Here is a 16,445-nt window from a genome sequence, read left to right as displayed (position 1 = left end):
TTGAATAGAAGCAAAAGCCTAAGTAGCCAGCGGGCTATAGTAAAACTCGGAAAGTTCCTGGAGAGAAGTGGGTAAGTTAGATTGCGTTATCACTGTTCTTGTCCCTAATTGACATTTATCATAATTCTGCTGAATGAACAAACCAAAGCGGTTCCCTTCAATCCACTCTTCTTCACATCTCCAGTTCCAGTTTCTGTATTTGTCACCAACATCCTTTCTCACAACCCTCCTCTTTTTCGCTTTTCATCAACCATGCTTCAGACCAAATATAATAAAATAAAAACATCACAATTAACAGGAAATTGGTTCTTCCCTCATATTCTATGTCAAGCAGTAATGCACTGATTACATCCGGGACCAAGTGATAAGATCTCAACAAACCCTACCTGTAGCATTCACCTGGGTTCTTCACTAATGTTATTCATCTATCACCAAATTAACAGAACTGAATGAAACTTAAAGTCAGCCTCAAGTGAATAGCTCTAGTTCAAATAGTTCGAGGCATCAAAATTTCAAGTGAAAATTGTCCTTTTCAGTTATCATTGCTATTTATACATTATACTAAGTATACAGGTTTCAATCGTCTATAAAAGATCAAGGAAAAATACAAGTTTCTTCCAGGAAGAGACCCTTTACAAGCTCAATAAAAGCAAAGAGATGCCTTAATTGAATTTAAAGAAAGATGATGCATACCAAAATTGATTCTTTGAGCTGCAGGAGAACCTTGCATCAGTTTATATGTGTTTGATTAGAAAGGTTTCAGGCAGCTCTTTTACAAAACCAGAATCTCAATAAGGAATTCCTCCCATCTTTGGCACTTGAAGATTGAATGCTTTAGTAATGTTGTGACTTCTCTGACCATTTAACTTTTGCGCTTCTTCTTAGCCTGCTTCTTCTCTGGTAAAATATAAATATCAATCAGTCATTAAATCAGAGCTCCATAATTATGTGCAAAGAGAATGTGGAAAAACAAGCTACTACCTAATTTCCTTTTAGCTTCAGATTTTGCAAAGAACTCCATCCATTCATCGGTGAGAACAAAAACAGGCTCTTCATCGTCTTCCTCTTCTAATCCCTCATGCTTCTGCTCTTGCAATATCCTGTTCATAACCAAAGCCATGAGTACCTTTTAAGATGGGAAAATGCATAATTGAAAGTTGTTCTTGAAACTATGGTTCAATCTACTTTAGTGAATAACTCAGCAAGGAAAAGAGATGTGTCCATGCTGACAGATGAGGTTGTCGCTTGTTAAAGAATTTACAAAACATGAGTGCCAAGATGCTGGTGTCCAGCATATTTCCTGAAAATGGCATTACCAAAAACAAGAAAGATACAAAATTGTTATCAACAAAGTTATTGTCTTGTGCACTTGTGCCTCTACTGGTGTAACCAGAGGATCAAACCAGTCCAACCACCCCAGCGATGGTATGTTCCAATCTTTCTAGAGATTTGTCCCCAGTTAGTCAAGTGGAGAAAAATGGCCTTGGTTCTGTTTTGAGTTGAGATATCAAGTCAACCAATCCAACCCATGAATCAATCTTACATGATATAAGAAGATTACATACTCAAATAACTTCAACTATTTATATGCATGTATGGCATACTATAATTGAGATATCAATGAGATCATGATAAATAAAATTTATCTTCATAAGGAGATGATAAAAGAATCACAATCTTTATCCTTAAAAATATAGTTCTGTATATTTGAATATATCTCATGGTGGTGGATGAGTAACAAGCTGAGCCTTTACTTAATGATACAAAGCAACAACAACTGGGAATTTCAGTATGACTTCAGGCTCTACTTCCTACCAAACACCAATAGGGGCCTAAATGACAAATGAATTGAGAAACTATCCCTTGGTCTGGTTGTGGAGAAAACAGCAGAATAGAAAAGAGAATAAAAATTTGAATTACTTGTTATCTGTTGATTTAGTTTTTAAAAGCCAAAAAGATGAGACACTTAACTCTAATTAGACAAGATAGTTGGAATGGGCTTAGTTGAGTGGATGTTTCACTTTCTTGTCACAGTAAGGAAAAATCAAAGCTTCAAAAGGATAACTTCGTTCTTTTCCACACAATTTCTCAGCAACCAAATACTATATCAATATTAATTTAAGAAAATGAAGGGACATTTGGAGATAGGCTCAGCTGTATCTCATCCATCCACATGACACCATGGCTTAAGCAAAAAGTAGAGAGAGGTGAGGTATCATACGATTCGAACTTCTGACAAGCAATTGTACCAATCTACTACATACTAGTCTAAATCAATGTTTCACTCGTGTGTTGTTCAATTGGAAAATTGTTTTAATCTAAGGTATCAGGTCACTTTGCCTTTCTCTTAAATTTCAAAATGATCTAAATGAAGTATGAAGTAGATTCTTCAATAAGTGATATCATCCTTTTCTTATTTAAGCAAAGGGTCATCAAGTCATTGATTCACTCACACTTGGTTGACCTTGTTTGTCTTCAATAAACAAAGGTGCAGCAGATGTCAGACTTTTTAGTGAGGAGCTTGGGAATGGGTAGATGTCTAGAATGGGGGGCAATGGAAGCTAGGAGCCAATAAGGGGGAATTTTGGTGTTCTGGGACAACCGGGTGCTAGACCTTATTGAGATGGAGAAAGGTGCTTTCTCAGTCTCCTGCTAGTTCAAAAATTGTGAGGATAATTTTGTTTGGATGTTTATAGAGGTTTATAGCCCTATTTTGATTGAGGAGAGGGAAAATTTCTAGAACGAATTGAGTGATATTAGAGTCTTTGGAATGATCCTTGGTGTGTTGGAGGGGACTTCAATGCTGTGTGGTTCTTGGAGGAGAAAAGCAATTGTCAAAGGGCTTCGGCTTCTATGAGGCACTTTTTAGAGACAATTGAGGACTTGGAATTAATTGATCCTCCTCTTTTTGGTGGTTCTTTCACTTGGTGTGGTGGGCTAAATAATAGCCTGCTTCTAGGCTAGATCATTTCCTTGTTTTTGAAGATTGGGAGAACTAGCTTAGTGGACTACTCCAAAGCATCCTTCGAAAACCTGTCTTTGATCATGCGCCAATCCTTCTTGATGGTAGAGGGATTAGGAAAGGAAAAACACCTTTCGGATTTGAAAACATGTGGTTGAAGGTGGCAGGTTTCAAAGAACTAGTAAGAAGCTGGTGGGAGGGGTATAGTGTACAAGGCTCATTTAGCACCATTTTGGCAGTCAAGCTAAAAGCCTTGAAGCTGGATCTTAAGGTTTGGAGCAAGGAGGTTTTTGGGAATGTCTCTACTAAGAAGCCAACAGCCTCGATACAACTAGAGTATTAGGACTCACAGAAAAGGGAAAAGGCTCTCACAGAGGAGGAAAGGGAGGTTAAGAGGGGGGTGGTGGAAGATCTCAAAAAGTGGGTAGAAATGAAGGAAATCTCTTGGAGACAAAAATCAAAAGAACTATGGCTAAGAGAGGGGGATAAGAATACAAAAAAAATTCACAAAATGGCCAATGCTAGAAGAAGAAGAAATTTTTTGGCCAAGTTAAGAGTGGATGGTGAATTGCTAACTAATAAGGACAACATTAAAGTATGTGTAGCAAATGCTTTTAGTAGGATTCTTGCTGAGTTGGGGATTGGAGGCCAAGCATTAGTGGGTTGAACTTTGACTCCTTGTCTAGTGTGGAATTAGAACCACTGGAGATCCCCTTATCTGAGGAGGAGGTCCTAGCTGCCTTGTCCAGCTTAAGTGGGAATAAAGCCCCCGGTCCAAATGGCTTCACTATGGCTTTCTGCTAGTGTTATCAGGTTTCTGTGGAAAGAAAGGTTATGGGGTTCTTCAAGGAATTCCACGATCTAGGGTCTTTCTAGAGGAGTTCAAATGCCACTTTTTTAGTTCTAGTACCAAAGAAAGGTGGGTTATACAAGCTTCTAGCTAAGGTCCTTGTAAGCAGACTTAAAAGGGTGGTGGGCAACTTAGTCCCAGATTTTCAGCATGCTTTTGTGATGGGTAGACAAACTTGGATGCTATTTTGAGAGCAAATGAGGCCACTGACTATAAAATTATAGCAACCTGAGAGGAATCATCTGCAATCTTGACATTTAAAAGGCTTACAACCATGTTATTTGGAGTTTTGTCCCTGCTCTGTTGAAGAAAATGGGCATTGGATCCAAGTGAATTAATTAGATTAAATGGTGTATCTCTATAGCACACTTCTTGATCTTAGTAAATGGATCCCCTTTAGGTTTCTTCCAAAGCTCCATGAGGTTGAGACAAGGAGATCCTTTGTCCTCTTACCTCTTCATTCCAGCAATGGAAATTCTCCCTCATATTCTGCTTAGGCATGAGAAGGGGATTTTATTGATGGCTTCTCAATAAGGGGTAGAAATGGTTTGGGGGTGGAGGTCTCCCACTAGTTATTTGCAGATGACGCACTCATTCTTTGTGATGCTAGCAAGGAGATTTTAAGTACTTAAGTTGGACCTTAATGTGGTTTGAAGCGATATCAAGGCTAAAGATCAACCTAGAGAAAAGTGAGTTGATCCCCATTGGAGATGTCTCTAACTTGGAGGAGCTTGTTGGGGTTTTAGGTTGTAAGATAGGTACTCTTCCTATCACCTATTTAACTCTTCCTATCACCTATTTAGGCCTACCTTTGGGAGCCCCTCACAAGTTCTATAGGGTTTGGAAGGAATGAAGAATGCTTTCAGAAAAGGTTTGCTTTGTGGAAAGATAATATCTTTCAAAGGGGGGAAGATAAGACTCTGCAAAAGAGCACTTTGTCCAACTTATTGATTTATTTGAAATCTTTCTTTGCTATCCCGAAGAAGGTAGTTGTGAGATTGGAAAAGATTTAAAGGGATTTTCCATAGGGGGGAGGGGGTTTGGACATCAAAAACTTATCCATCCTTAATAAGGCTCTATTGGGAAAATGATCTTAGAGATTTGTGAGTGAAAGGAACCCCCTTCAGAAATGGGTAATTGTAGGAAAGTACGGGCAAGAAGAAGAGGGGCAATGTAGTAAAGAAGTGAAAGAGGGGTATGGTGTGGGTGTGTGGAAGACAATCATGTATACCCTCTTTTATTAATACATTTTCTTTACCCATCCAAAAAAAAAAGAAGAAAAAGAAAAACAACAACAACAATATAAAGCCAAATATGTTCACATCTTAGGAAGGATTGCTTTTTAAAATGAATAGTTTGGGTGGTTGACCGATGAGACAACTTCCATCAATTGAAAGAAGTTGCAAATAGGAAAAGTAAAAATGAGGATAATAACTCCTCCATGTGAAGTAAATCAACTTATCCACTATTTTGTTTGGTTTCTATGAAGGAATGATCTGACACCTTCATGGGAATATGAACTCATGTCAAAGAATGTGCCAATGTTTGTGTCGACACTTTAAAATTCAACGTCATGAAATATTTATTTAAAATAAGAGTCCAGTTTGAAGCCCTATCTACTCTTGATATCAATCTTAGATGATACAACTAGAAGATGCTGAGGATGAGCATCCACCAGTTCTCACCCTCAACACTAACACAAGTCAGAAGGACAACCTAAGGACCAGTCATATTTGATTTGATTAGGTGAGAGAATATGATGGGAAAACTATCTAATCAGAGGAAACCATATCCAAAGGCATGTCTGTAATGCACTTGGCATTCCTCCAATTCCAATTACTTCCTTCTGTACCCTACAATCCTCCAAACAACAGTTTTCCCGTGTCTGCCTTCAAAAATACACATCAGTCCCCTCCATAAATTCCCAAATTCACAAGCCAGTCCCAACACCCATATTGGGTTAATCATGATGCAGAAACTGGGACCTAAAATGAATCTAACATCAGTATAATAAATTTTCACTCCCATCTTCATTTTTCATAATACACTACTTCATGAAAGTTGAATCAGTCCAAAATCCAGTTTTGCCTAGGACTCAAAACAAGTCCACAAAGTTTCTGTTAGCATTAAATAAGTTTGTTTCTTTAGACTTAGAATAAGGGCAGACTTCTTTTGTATTATGGAGACCACAATGATGTCTCCATATTATAATACCAGCTTGCATCTTCCAATCTAATCTTGATATATATTCCAAGCATGATCTAAACAAATCCTCATAAAACAATTTGACCCCACACAACCATTTCTTCTCTTATACGGTTCTGGAATCAACTTTCCTATGTGTAGTTACTGGGGATAAAGAGTTGGCGCATGATAATAATGTGTGATAAACTAAGAGCCAACATCAACTTCATAAAAAAAATTTGTTAATTACCCTGTCAATTTGAGGAGAATTGAAGATCCTGATTTTACGTATTGTAAGAATACCACTGCCATTACATTCAATCTCATAATTCTCTTATCTAGATCTTATTTGATTAAGCTGCCATATTTGAGGATATTTTATTTTTAAATTTTGGATTGTAAAACCCTCTTTACAAACCTTTCTGAGGGCTTTAACTTTAAGCATAGAACTATAATTCAATAAAAATCCACAAACTTCACCATTCTGAGAACCCAAATCCCAGAAACTAGCCCCATCTGTAAGGAGGTTTGGACAAATGGAAATGGAATCATAATTCTCTTATCTTGATCTAATCTGATTCGGTTGGCATATTTGAGAATATATTAGTTTTTTTCTCTAGATTCTAGGACTTGTCACTATAAACACTTCTTAGGGCTTCAATCTTAAGCAATATAAAATTCACAAAACCCACCATTCCGATAACCCAAATCCCAGTAACTGGTCCCACCCGTAAGGAGTGTTTGGACAAATGGAAATGAAATCATCCAACTTTGCTAATCTTAACTTCTAAATCAGTACAATCTACACCAAAAAAAAGAATAAATAAATAAAAAGCCAATGAAAGTTGAGATTAACGCTTACGCGTGAGAATCAGAGCATTGAGAAATTCAAATTGAGAAAGGGAAAGGCAAATGAACTTACAGAGCATTAGAATTAGAAGGTTCCTGAGAAACAGAAGGATTGACATCTTTGGGGGAAGTAAGAGAAGCAAGAGGTTGTAGGTTTTGAGAAGGAATAGGAGAAGGAAAACTAGGGCACAAATGGGGGTGACAGTGAAGAGCACAGTGGTGGTGGTGGTGGTGGTGGTGGTGGTGAAGGTGGTGGTGATGATGATGGTGGTGGAGGTGGTGGTGGAGGCATGGGGATTTGGAGAGGGTGCATCTGTGCGATTGGTGCACGACTGCAGCTTCCATGTGTTGGTTTTGAACTTTTGAGTGACCACTTGCTTGATATTACGGAAGTTCGCTCCCAAGCCTAACCTTAGAATAGAGAACAATTACAAATAAATAAAAAATAAAAAATAAATATTTTTTTAATAAAATATAAATACTAATGTTATAATAAAATTATAAAAATATCTTTTTTATTAGAAAAGAATAATGTTGTTTTAACAGATATTATAACATATGAATATCACCATTTTCATAAAAGTATAATTGATTTTTTTTGTTAAAACTAAATAATAATAATACTTTAAAAATAATAATGATTAATAATATTTTATTTAAAATAAATTTAAAGAGAGTAAATTTTTATTTACTTTTAATTTGAATAAAGTGTTAATAATAAGTTTTATTAAAAAGTTTAAAGCATTACACATTACTTCATTTAGAAGTTATAATTCATTTTAGATTAGGTTTGGTTTTGAAATTTTGGATGTCGAACATAGGAGTGAATAAGTAGTTACTTTTTTTTTAGCCCAAAATTTTATTTTTAAAATTTCCGTTTAAGAATTAGAGATGAAGTATAAAAATCAATTTCACATGACATAACAATTTTACATGAAAAACAATTCATAAAGCCTCACTTTATGAATGTAAAAACTGTTGGGATAAAACCCTTAAAAGTATGTCATAATACAATAATAAATGAAATTCATTAATATTTATATTATGATTTCGGTTCTCCTTTCATTATCCTATAGTTATGCATTATTTATGATTAACGTTAAGATTTGCATCATTTGTATTATATATGACTTTGGTGCATTGGAAGTTGTACAAAATTCCCAAATCATGAATTCCTTATAAGTAGATATGTTGTTCATGATTGATTTAAAGACTTAAGCATTTCATTTGAAGTTGGTGCATTACTTTCTAATCGGGGAATGATCTATCATGGTCGAGATGAGTTTCCCATAATTAATGCATTAGTATATATAGTTACACTTTGAACAAGATTTGTGATGAATTATGCAATTGACTATCAAATAGTCATGACTTCACAAAACTACTATCCCTATATGAGCTTTCAACCTTGGGAGAATATTGAACTAATGTTGAAGTTTTCGGTTGTTTTAACTTACAAGTGAGATCTTAAGGTGTTTATACATTCTCTATGGATTAAGTCATTTTTTATTAAGACAAATGATAATAGGTATTTTTCAAGATAGACACCATAATATCTTTATTAGGAGCCTCGGAAACCTTAGATTAATAGGGTGTATGCATTTGTCCCTAAGGTTCTCTAAATTTAACGCAACGGAATAATTTAGCTTCAAAAACCAAAACAAATATAGTATAGAGTTAGAAAGCTCAAACTTACAATTTAGATGTTCCCATATTGAATCTCATATGATAAAAATGTCTTAGAACTCGTCTACCTAACGATCTTCCACATGAACTCTCCTCTGTGGGTCATGGCATAAGAGAAGGGTAGGCTTCACTCTCTCTAGAGCATGGCTAGGGTTCCTCCCTCTCTAGAAATTTCAGCTCTATGAAGGCTAAATGTATTTAAGCATAACCTAAGGGGAAATGAATGAAATTAACCTATAGACAAATAACAAAAAATCACATAAGCATTAACTAGAAATAGGGGTAACAAAGTTTAATATGATTCGTCAACATAACTAAAACTCAATATATTTTTTCACAAGTTTGAATTAAATATAATTGTATTAAGGTCAAATTCGTTCCACCTATATAACCCATTTAATAAATGAATTATTTTTAGGTTAACTTTCATCACATCAATTTGACCCAACCTATTTAATAGTAGTATAAATTAATTTAATTATAACTCTAAACTATTTAACTTATATTTGACTTATTAAATTTACTTATACATAAATAAGTCAATTGAACAATAAACATATTTGATGAAAAGATAAATTATATAAACTTATACACGACTTAATTCAACCTGAATATTAGATGAGATTTGATTATGAAATGAGTTAAATAAATTACAAGATACGGCGAGTATTTAATGATTTGATTTAGAAGTATGCTTTTTAACCCTGATTACTATTCATGATTGTTTGAATTGACATATTTAATCAAATGTTTGAACTTTGACACCTCACAAACACCGTCAATCAAGGAGAATTGCCATACCTAGCTGGAGATGCACTTGAACTTCATCATCTGGGTACACAGATTCAAAACCTATTTTTGCATTAACACAAGACTGTAAAACAGTTTCCATGTCTAAAAGAAGCTTTACAAAATTCTGAGAAAGAGAGAGAGCAGTCACCAATTTACCATTAAAGCTTTCTGTACATTATTTCTACTATGGTTGGAAATCATCCAAGGCTTGCAAAGCAGAGTCAAAAGCAAAGAAACTCCTCTTATATATACAAAAATAGACTTCCACTCGATCATCACACATACATTTATTATCAAATTTAACGCTCTTTCCTCTAAATCAGTTCTCCTTCAGATTATACACACTGCCCACGTATTCTTCAGTGTCCCAAAGAAAAGATCCAAATGCAACAGCCTCCAAAACCAACCTCTTCATGCTTGAAAACGAGGTTGAGATCACATCATCCGTTTCCAGCAAACCTGTCTTCTCGTCCCCAAATAGGGCACAGCTATGCTTCTCCACCAGATTCACAGCCTCCTTGCTTTTCAGCTTTGCACATCTCTGCAGTGTGTCTGGGTCAAAGCCCATGACATAACACCTTAGTTTTTTTTCCTCTTTTTCCTCCTGCCTACTTGAGGCTTCTCCCAGTGATGTGGGCTGTGAACTGCAATTGGGACCGAGGAAAAGATCCTTCAATCCATAGGACCAGAACCCTGAAACAGTGCTTGAAGGAAGATCATGGTGGGTATGAACAAGACTCATTTCCAAGTGGTGCCGCAAGGAGGCAGACTTCAGAAAGTACCCGTACAAGATTGAAGCAGCATAGATTTGGCCAAGCTGGAACCGTCTGATCTGGGTTGTGGCCCAATTTTCGGTGACATTAGATTTTGGTTTCCAGCCAAGGACAGTGGTGAGATGTTCCTTTATCATTTCTAGTACTTCAAAGTTATGAATGCACTCGAGCGCCCAGTCCCTTGCAGGCCATATCTCTAGTCTGCCATTGTAAATGCATCTAGAGAGCCTTGGGACCAAATGGACTCTGATCTCAGAGAACTTGTAAAATATTAGCAAATACATGACGTCCTCAACAGCAATTTGGCACTCACGCTCTTTCAGTTCTGCAATCCTCCTGGTGTTAAGAAATATTGATAAGTATGTCAAAACTTTGAAGTATGAAGTTTGGTTTGAATGAATAAGCATTAACTGAACAAACCGTTTCGAACATAAAACGTTTCAGTCCCATCATGGTATTTCTATGCATATTTGACTAGTATATTTGCATTGCCACCTGGGCAAATACCTATGCAACGGCTTCCCCTATTGGCCTCCCTGACGCCTGCATCAAGGAATACTCAGCCAACAGTATTGAAGCAAATGCTCAGGTGCAACAAACCTACTCAAGCTGTCATCCAAGCATATATAAAATTGTAATAACAGGAAGATACAGAATTTCTTCATAAAATCAGAATGTTAGTGAAAAAAACCAAATAACATATTCAACTATAGGCATCAAGAAAGCAGACTAAAATATCAAAGGGAACACAGTGCATGAATTCAGATGCTCCCAGTGGACTTAAGACAACAACCCATTTTATGATTTGAAAATTTCAGTAGATGCATAGGAAGACTCTTTCTGGGCACTGAGCTTTCTTCATTCTTATTTTTATAAACATAAATTGGATCTGGGAAATATTCAATAATGCTTGCAGCATTACAAACAATTCACAAATGGGCCACACCTTGCAAAATCCGGGATTTACATATAGTGACTCAATTTACTTATTTCTGATGGGAAACTTGCATGAACAACAAATTTTAAAATTAAAAGAATTTTAAGCTGAGTTGAGAGTCATACTTCAATAAGTCTCCATTAAAGTCTCAATTGAGAAGAGAAGGGCTCTTACTAATATGAAAATTCCAAAGAAACCTGAATAAGGATTGCCTAATGATTTGCAGCAAAAATAGCTATTTTCATGAGAACAATTAAGTCATTTCTTGTGCGAATCATGACCTTTAATCATCTATTTCAGTCGACTTAGTTTGCTTGGTAATTTAACATGTTTTTGGTGTTTTTAGTGGTTTTCAGTGAAAGGATAAATGATGCCTAATTGATAATGCAGGATAACAGGAGATTTTTGGAAAGCAGAAATCCTGAAAAAGCCAAGGCTTGTGTTCGCTAGGGTAGGAGTGCACACTGATCATTGACTGAGTGCAACATTGACACAAATATGCCATATATGCACATTAAAGGTGCACATTTGGGCAGCTTGGGCATCACTAGGCATTTCACCTAAAACACTGAGATTCATCTATTTGAGGTACATGATCCAGATTAACACCTTTTTTATAATAAGACAGTGTCCTTTATGACATGCAACTATTAGCCAAAGTGTCATTACATGATGTCAAAAAACTTGTATGAAAGAATGCTGACCCAACAATTGGACAGCACACAAAAGTTCAATAGTTTAGTTCAAAAACCATTCTAGTGGCCTAACATGAAGAAATATGTTGCAAAGAATCTCAGTCATTGTTCTGTTGGCTGTTTGAAGAGATGGGATTAGAAAGTATTCTCTATTGACTATTCATAGCGTTTCTTCTGTTATCTATCCATGGTGGAACCATTTTATAGTTCTGGAAAAGGAGAGTTGGTCCCTGCCTAAAAGGATAGCACTCCTAAACAGTGACTACAGACAGATGCCTAATGGTGGACTATTTGATCAATGTGGATGCTCTATGCCAAAGCAGTGCATTGAGTGTAAAAGAGAATCAGAATCAGTTTATCCCTCTCACTGCAATGTGAGATGGCTCTGAAGTTCTCAGCATTTGTGTTCTCTCTAGAGATTGCTCTATGCCCAATTGGTGTATTGCATGAATTAGAGAAATGGAATCAGTTGATTACCCTCCTTGCATTATGAGATGGCTTGGTTGTTGGCTTTTGTGTTTTCTCCTTCAAGGATTAGCTGGGTGATGCCTAGAGGAGCAGAAGTGATATTAGAGTTCAAACTGTAGACTTAGCCTTAGGAAGAAAAAGGAAGTGTGAAGGAGTGTCCTTCATGCAATATTCTGATAGGAAATAGGAAAATCTTTAGTAACGAAAATCTGCCATCAGCAAAGTTGCAAATGATTTTTTTCTTATCTCGTTTCCTGCTTGAATTTCTTAGTTTGCTGTTTTCCTTCATTCAACCTAGAAAACAATTGGGTTGATGCTTTGGTATATAGAAAGAAACCAAAACTCAGAAACTCCCTTGTAAGCAGCCCTGCTATTCATATGTCGAAATATTGAGGGGGTCTTCCTGATAACATGTTACATTTTATTACACTAGGGCACAGGCAGGATGGAGAATGGTCAAACTGTATTCCATCCCAAGCCAGAGACAGATCAGGAGTTCAAATGTGGCAGCATGGGCAGACCAAAATCAACCCCATTGCCAACTCTGACTAAGCAGCACATTAAATACCTGTTTTATTGTTTTGTTGCTAACTACATTAGGGAGGGGCCTTTGGCATAGAGGGTTAATGTCCAAATAACATCAACTATAAATAACAGAAATCAATAAAGGCTCTGGAAAGTATCAGATCCAAGATATCCAGCTAACCAAACCCAAAAAAAAAATCTAGAAAGTTTCCAATCTTCCTAATAAAATATTCATCTCATCTACCCAAACCTTTTTCCATTGGGCGAATAAAGAAAATGTATAGAAAGCAAGATGATGTACAGAAAGCCCAAGAAAAGAGGGTCTGCAACACATATTCATCTACTAAAATTAACAAAACATTAAATCCTGATTCCTCAATTTGGGTTTTCCACGCTAAAAACCATCAAATAAAATAAAAGAGGATTCTCAAGTTCTGTTAGTTGATTGCAATGAAAAATACGAAGAAAAATGAAACGGAAACTTATATTTTAATTTCTTTTTCTCCATTTTCCATTTCTCCCTTTTTCTTTCCCACACTTCCTCAGATCCAACAAGAGTGGTGAATGTGTATTTACTTTGATCAAACAAAAAGAATTTCCTGGAAAAAAAAAAAAAACTCCTTTGCAACTATTTTCAGTCTAAACAAACAGATCCAGAGAAAGAGAAACCAAAACATATCAAATCCATTCATAGCCAATGAAATAAAAATAAAATAAAATGGTTCAAAAATAAAGAAAAATAAACACACACAAAACAGCTTCAAATAATAAACACCAGTCTAATCGTTTGGTCACTGAGGGAAAAGAAACAGGGAAACAAACCTGTGAAGGCAGGACTACAAAGAAATAGACTGGTTCATAACAGTCAAACAAAAAAAACTGCTGAGAAACTATTTTCAAAGGGAACAAACAGAAAATCCCACATCTAAGTTCATCCTTCAAATCCATCACATCCAAAACAAAATTAAAAAAAATTAAGCAAAACCCAACAGATCGAAATAGTACCCGTTTGGTTGCCAAGAAAAGGAAAATAAAAAACCACCTGTGAAGACAGGACTCCGAAGAAGAAGAGGAACCATAGCTGAGATTCATGCGAGCAAGCGCAGCATCCCGATCATCCGCCAGGTCACGCAACTGCTCGGCCACCGCAACGTGGAAAAGCTGGCGCTGGTTCTGCAGCACGCCGCTGAGAAACTTCCCCGGCAGGGAGCGCGGCTCGAGCGGCGTGTTGAGGCTGCTGATGGCCTCGGCGCTGGCTACGACCACCAAGGAAGATGATCGCGATTTCGAAGAAGCGAGAGTCGTTGATCGCGGGAAACAGTCGTGAGCATGATACGAAGAAGTGATTTGCAGGTGTGGGAAGAGAACTGTGCTTCTGGAAAGACAATAGTCCATCAACAATAGGGTGAATGCGATGAGAGGCGACGGTGGTTCTTCCAATGGATGTGGGGAGTGTCAGAGTGGGAGACGATGGGGATGAAGGAAAAGAGGAAAAAGGACGCAAGTGGGTTGATATTGGGAAGGGCGAGTATGGATAGGGTTTTGACTTTATTCGGACAGCACAAAATGGGGAGTCCGGTTCGGTTGCGGTGATATAGTGATTCCACATCAGCATTTGGAGGGTAGTGAAAGCAAAAATATCCTTTGGCTGTCAATGTATGTCATACTTTTAAATGTAATTATTTTTATTCTAATATTTCCCATTAATCCAAATTTCAAATCTTTATGAAATCCCAACTGCACATGTCCAAATGAAATTGAATAATTTTCCAAATTTAAAAAATCTCATTTATGTAATTAAAACATATGCATGCAAAAGGTAATAGTTTGACTCATTTCTCATGTCTAAGACACAAATATTAACATTTTTATTAGTTCGAATTTGAGCATAAATCAACTGCCACACCTATGAGAGTTCTTTATATTTAAGTTGAGATTGGATTATTATTATTATTATTTTTTAATTTCAACACAATTTGGTTTAGACTCGGTCCAAGTTTTAGACAACCTGAATTTAATTTAATATTTTTATAATGTTTATAACTTATATAATAATATTCAAATTATTTACTTTATTTTTAGATTTTTTAAAGAAAAATATCATATTATAATTCTTTTATATAATTTTTCATTTTTTTTATAAATGTAAATAAATTTATTCTTACTTTTTTTAATCCTGAAATTTTGTCCTAGTTTTATTTAAATTTTGGAACAAATACATAGAAAAATTTAAAAATGAAATATTATGAATGAATTTTGAATCGTATAATTTAATGGGGGTAATTCATGTTGGTAGGTTGTATTCATATCATGTCAAAACCCAATGTAAACACCCAAAATAAATAAATAAATAAATAACAAAATCCTAGAGACTACTCTATGTAGTTGTCCCATCTCTTTCTCCCATCTCTCATTTTTTATATTTCTCCTATCTCTCATTTTTTTTTTATCTTACCCCTTACTTCCCTCATATCCCTTCTTTCTTTCTTTTTTTCTCTCCCTCTCTTATCTTTTATCTCATCCATGTACTTGGTGACATATCTATAATCCATATCATCGCCTTTGCTACTCACCACTATCAATCCATACTATTATCGGTGCTACTCTTGGAAACACCACCATTGGTGAACCTCCCTTGTCATTACATGCCCACACCACCAACATTCACACCATTTCTAGTAGGGATACCCATGTGCTACCATCTTCTTAACCTCGCTATCATCTTCTCCCACACGCCACCTCTAATCGATGTCATACTTCCATGGTTCAAAGTTGCAATACTAGTCATTGACTTGAAGGGTCTCAATGTTAATTTTTTATTATTTTAATTTCAACACAATTTGGTTTAGACTTAGTCCAAGTTTTACACAACTTGAACTTAATTTAATATTTTTATAATATTTATAACTTATATTATCTTATTTAATAATATTCATATTATTTACTTTATTTTTAGATTTTTTAAAGAAAAATATCACATTATATTTCTTTTATATATTTTTCATTTTTTATAAATGTAAATAAATTTATTCTTACTTTTTTTAATCTTGAAATTTTGTCCTAGTTTTATTTAAATTTTGGAATAAATACATAGAAAAATTAAAAAATGAAATATTATAAATGAATTTTGAATCGTATAACTTAATGGTGGTAATTCATGTTGGTAGGTCGTATTCATATCGTGTCAAAGCCTAGTGTAGGCACCCAAAATAAATAAATAAATAAAAACAAAATCCTAAAGACCACTCTCTACGGTTGTCCTATCTCTTATTTTTTATCTTACCCCTTACTTCCCCCATATCCTTTCTCTCTCTCTCTCTCTCTCTCTCTCTCTCTCTTATTTTTTATCTCATCCATATACTTAGTGACATATCTACAATCCATATCACCGTCTTTGCTAGTCACCACTATCAATCCATACCATTATCGGTGCTACTCTCGAAAACACCACCATTGGTGAACCTCCCTTGTCATTACATGCCCACACTACCAACATTCACACACCATCTCTAGTAGGGATACCCATGCTCTACCATCTTCTTAACCTCACCACCTCTAACTGAGGCCATACTTTCATGATTCAAAGTTTCAATATTGGTCATTAACTTGAAGGGTCTTAGTGTATCGACTTGGTATCAGACAATATATAAAATAAGCTAATTAAAAAATTCAAAAAATAATAAAAATATTATGTAAATTATCATAAAAATAGGTATAATTAAGT

At 35.6% G+C, this 16,445-nt stretch overlaps 2 protein-coding genes across 4 annotated transcripts; both read right to left on the bottom strand.

Moving 5' to 3' along the window:
* Positions 1–483: 483 nt before the first annotated feature.
* Positions 484–7,224, bottom strand: LOC117917420 (SKI/DACH domain-containing protein 1-like). The gene is made up of 3 exons (XM_034833689.1): positions 6,919–7,224; positions 982–1,100; positions 484–897 (listed from the first exon to the last, which is right to left on the bottom strand). The coding sequence occupies exons 1-3, from the start codon at positions 7,188–7,190 to the stop codon at positions 863–865; spliced, it is 426 nt and encodes a 141-aa protein (XP_034689580.1). The 5' UTR covers positions 7,191–7,224; the 3' UTR covers positions 484–862.
* Positions 7,225–9,373: 2,149 nt separating this feature from the next.
* LOC117917419 (UV-B-induced protein At3g17800, chloroplastic) lies at positions 9,374–14,238 on the bottom strand. Of its 3 annotated transcripts, none has more exons than XM_034833686.1 (2): positions 13,764–14,238; positions 9,374–10,432 (listed from the first exon to the last, which is right to left on the bottom strand). In XM_034833686.1, exons 1-2 carry the CDS (start codon positions 14,114–14,116, stop codon positions 9,643–9,645), a joined length of 1,143 nt encoding a protein of 380 aa, XP_034689577.1. In that variant the 5' UTR covers positions 14,117–14,238; the 3' UTR covers positions 9,374–9,642. The 3 variants fall into 3 exon arrangements, with proteins under 3 accessions (XP_034689577.1, XP_034689579.1, XP_034689578.1); XM_034833688.1 differs by having other exon boundaries at positions 9,374–10,639; positions 13,764–13,839; XM_034833687.1 differs by having other exon boundaries at positions 9,374–10,705; positions 13,764–13,784.
* Positions 14,239–16,445: the final 2,207 nt, after the last annotated feature.

Source organism: Vitis riparia, chromosome 7 (genome assembly GCF_004353265.1).
Source record: "Vitis riparia cultivar Riparia Gloire de Montpellier isolate 1030 chromosome 7, EGFV_Vit.rip_1.0, whole genome shotgun sequence".
In the NCBI taxonomy this organism is placed as follows: domain Eukaryota; kingdom Viridiplantae; phylum Streptophyta; class Magnoliopsida; order Vitales; family Vitaceae; genus Vitis; species Vitis riparia.
The sequence above is the reverse complement of the archived record's forward strand: the minus strand, read 5'-3'. Positions and strand labels throughout refer to the sequence as shown.

Bases quoted from the DNA above. Each gene is read 5' to 3' on its own strand.
- LOC117917420 (XM_034833689.1), bottom strand. From the start codon at position 7,190: ATGGAAGCTGCAGTCGTGCACCAATCGCACAGATGCACCCTCTCCAAA. The intron at 1,101-6,918 runs GTAAGTTCATTT...GGTTATGAACAG, and splicing joins CCTTCTAATTCTAATGCTCT to GATATTGCAAGAGCAGAAGC. The intron at 898-981 runs GTAGTAGCTTGT...ATATTTTACCAG, and splicing joins TGAAGCTAAAAGGAAATTAG to AGAAGAAGCAGGCTAAGAAG.
- LOC117917419 (XM_034833686.1), bottom strand. From the start codon at position 14,116: ATGGACTATTGTCTTTCCAGAAGCACAGTTCTCTTCCCACACCTGCAA. The intron at 10,433-13,763 runs GTGGTTTTTTAT...TCTTAACACCAG, and splicing joins TCGGAGTCCTGTCTTCACAG to GAGGATTGCAGAACTGAAAG.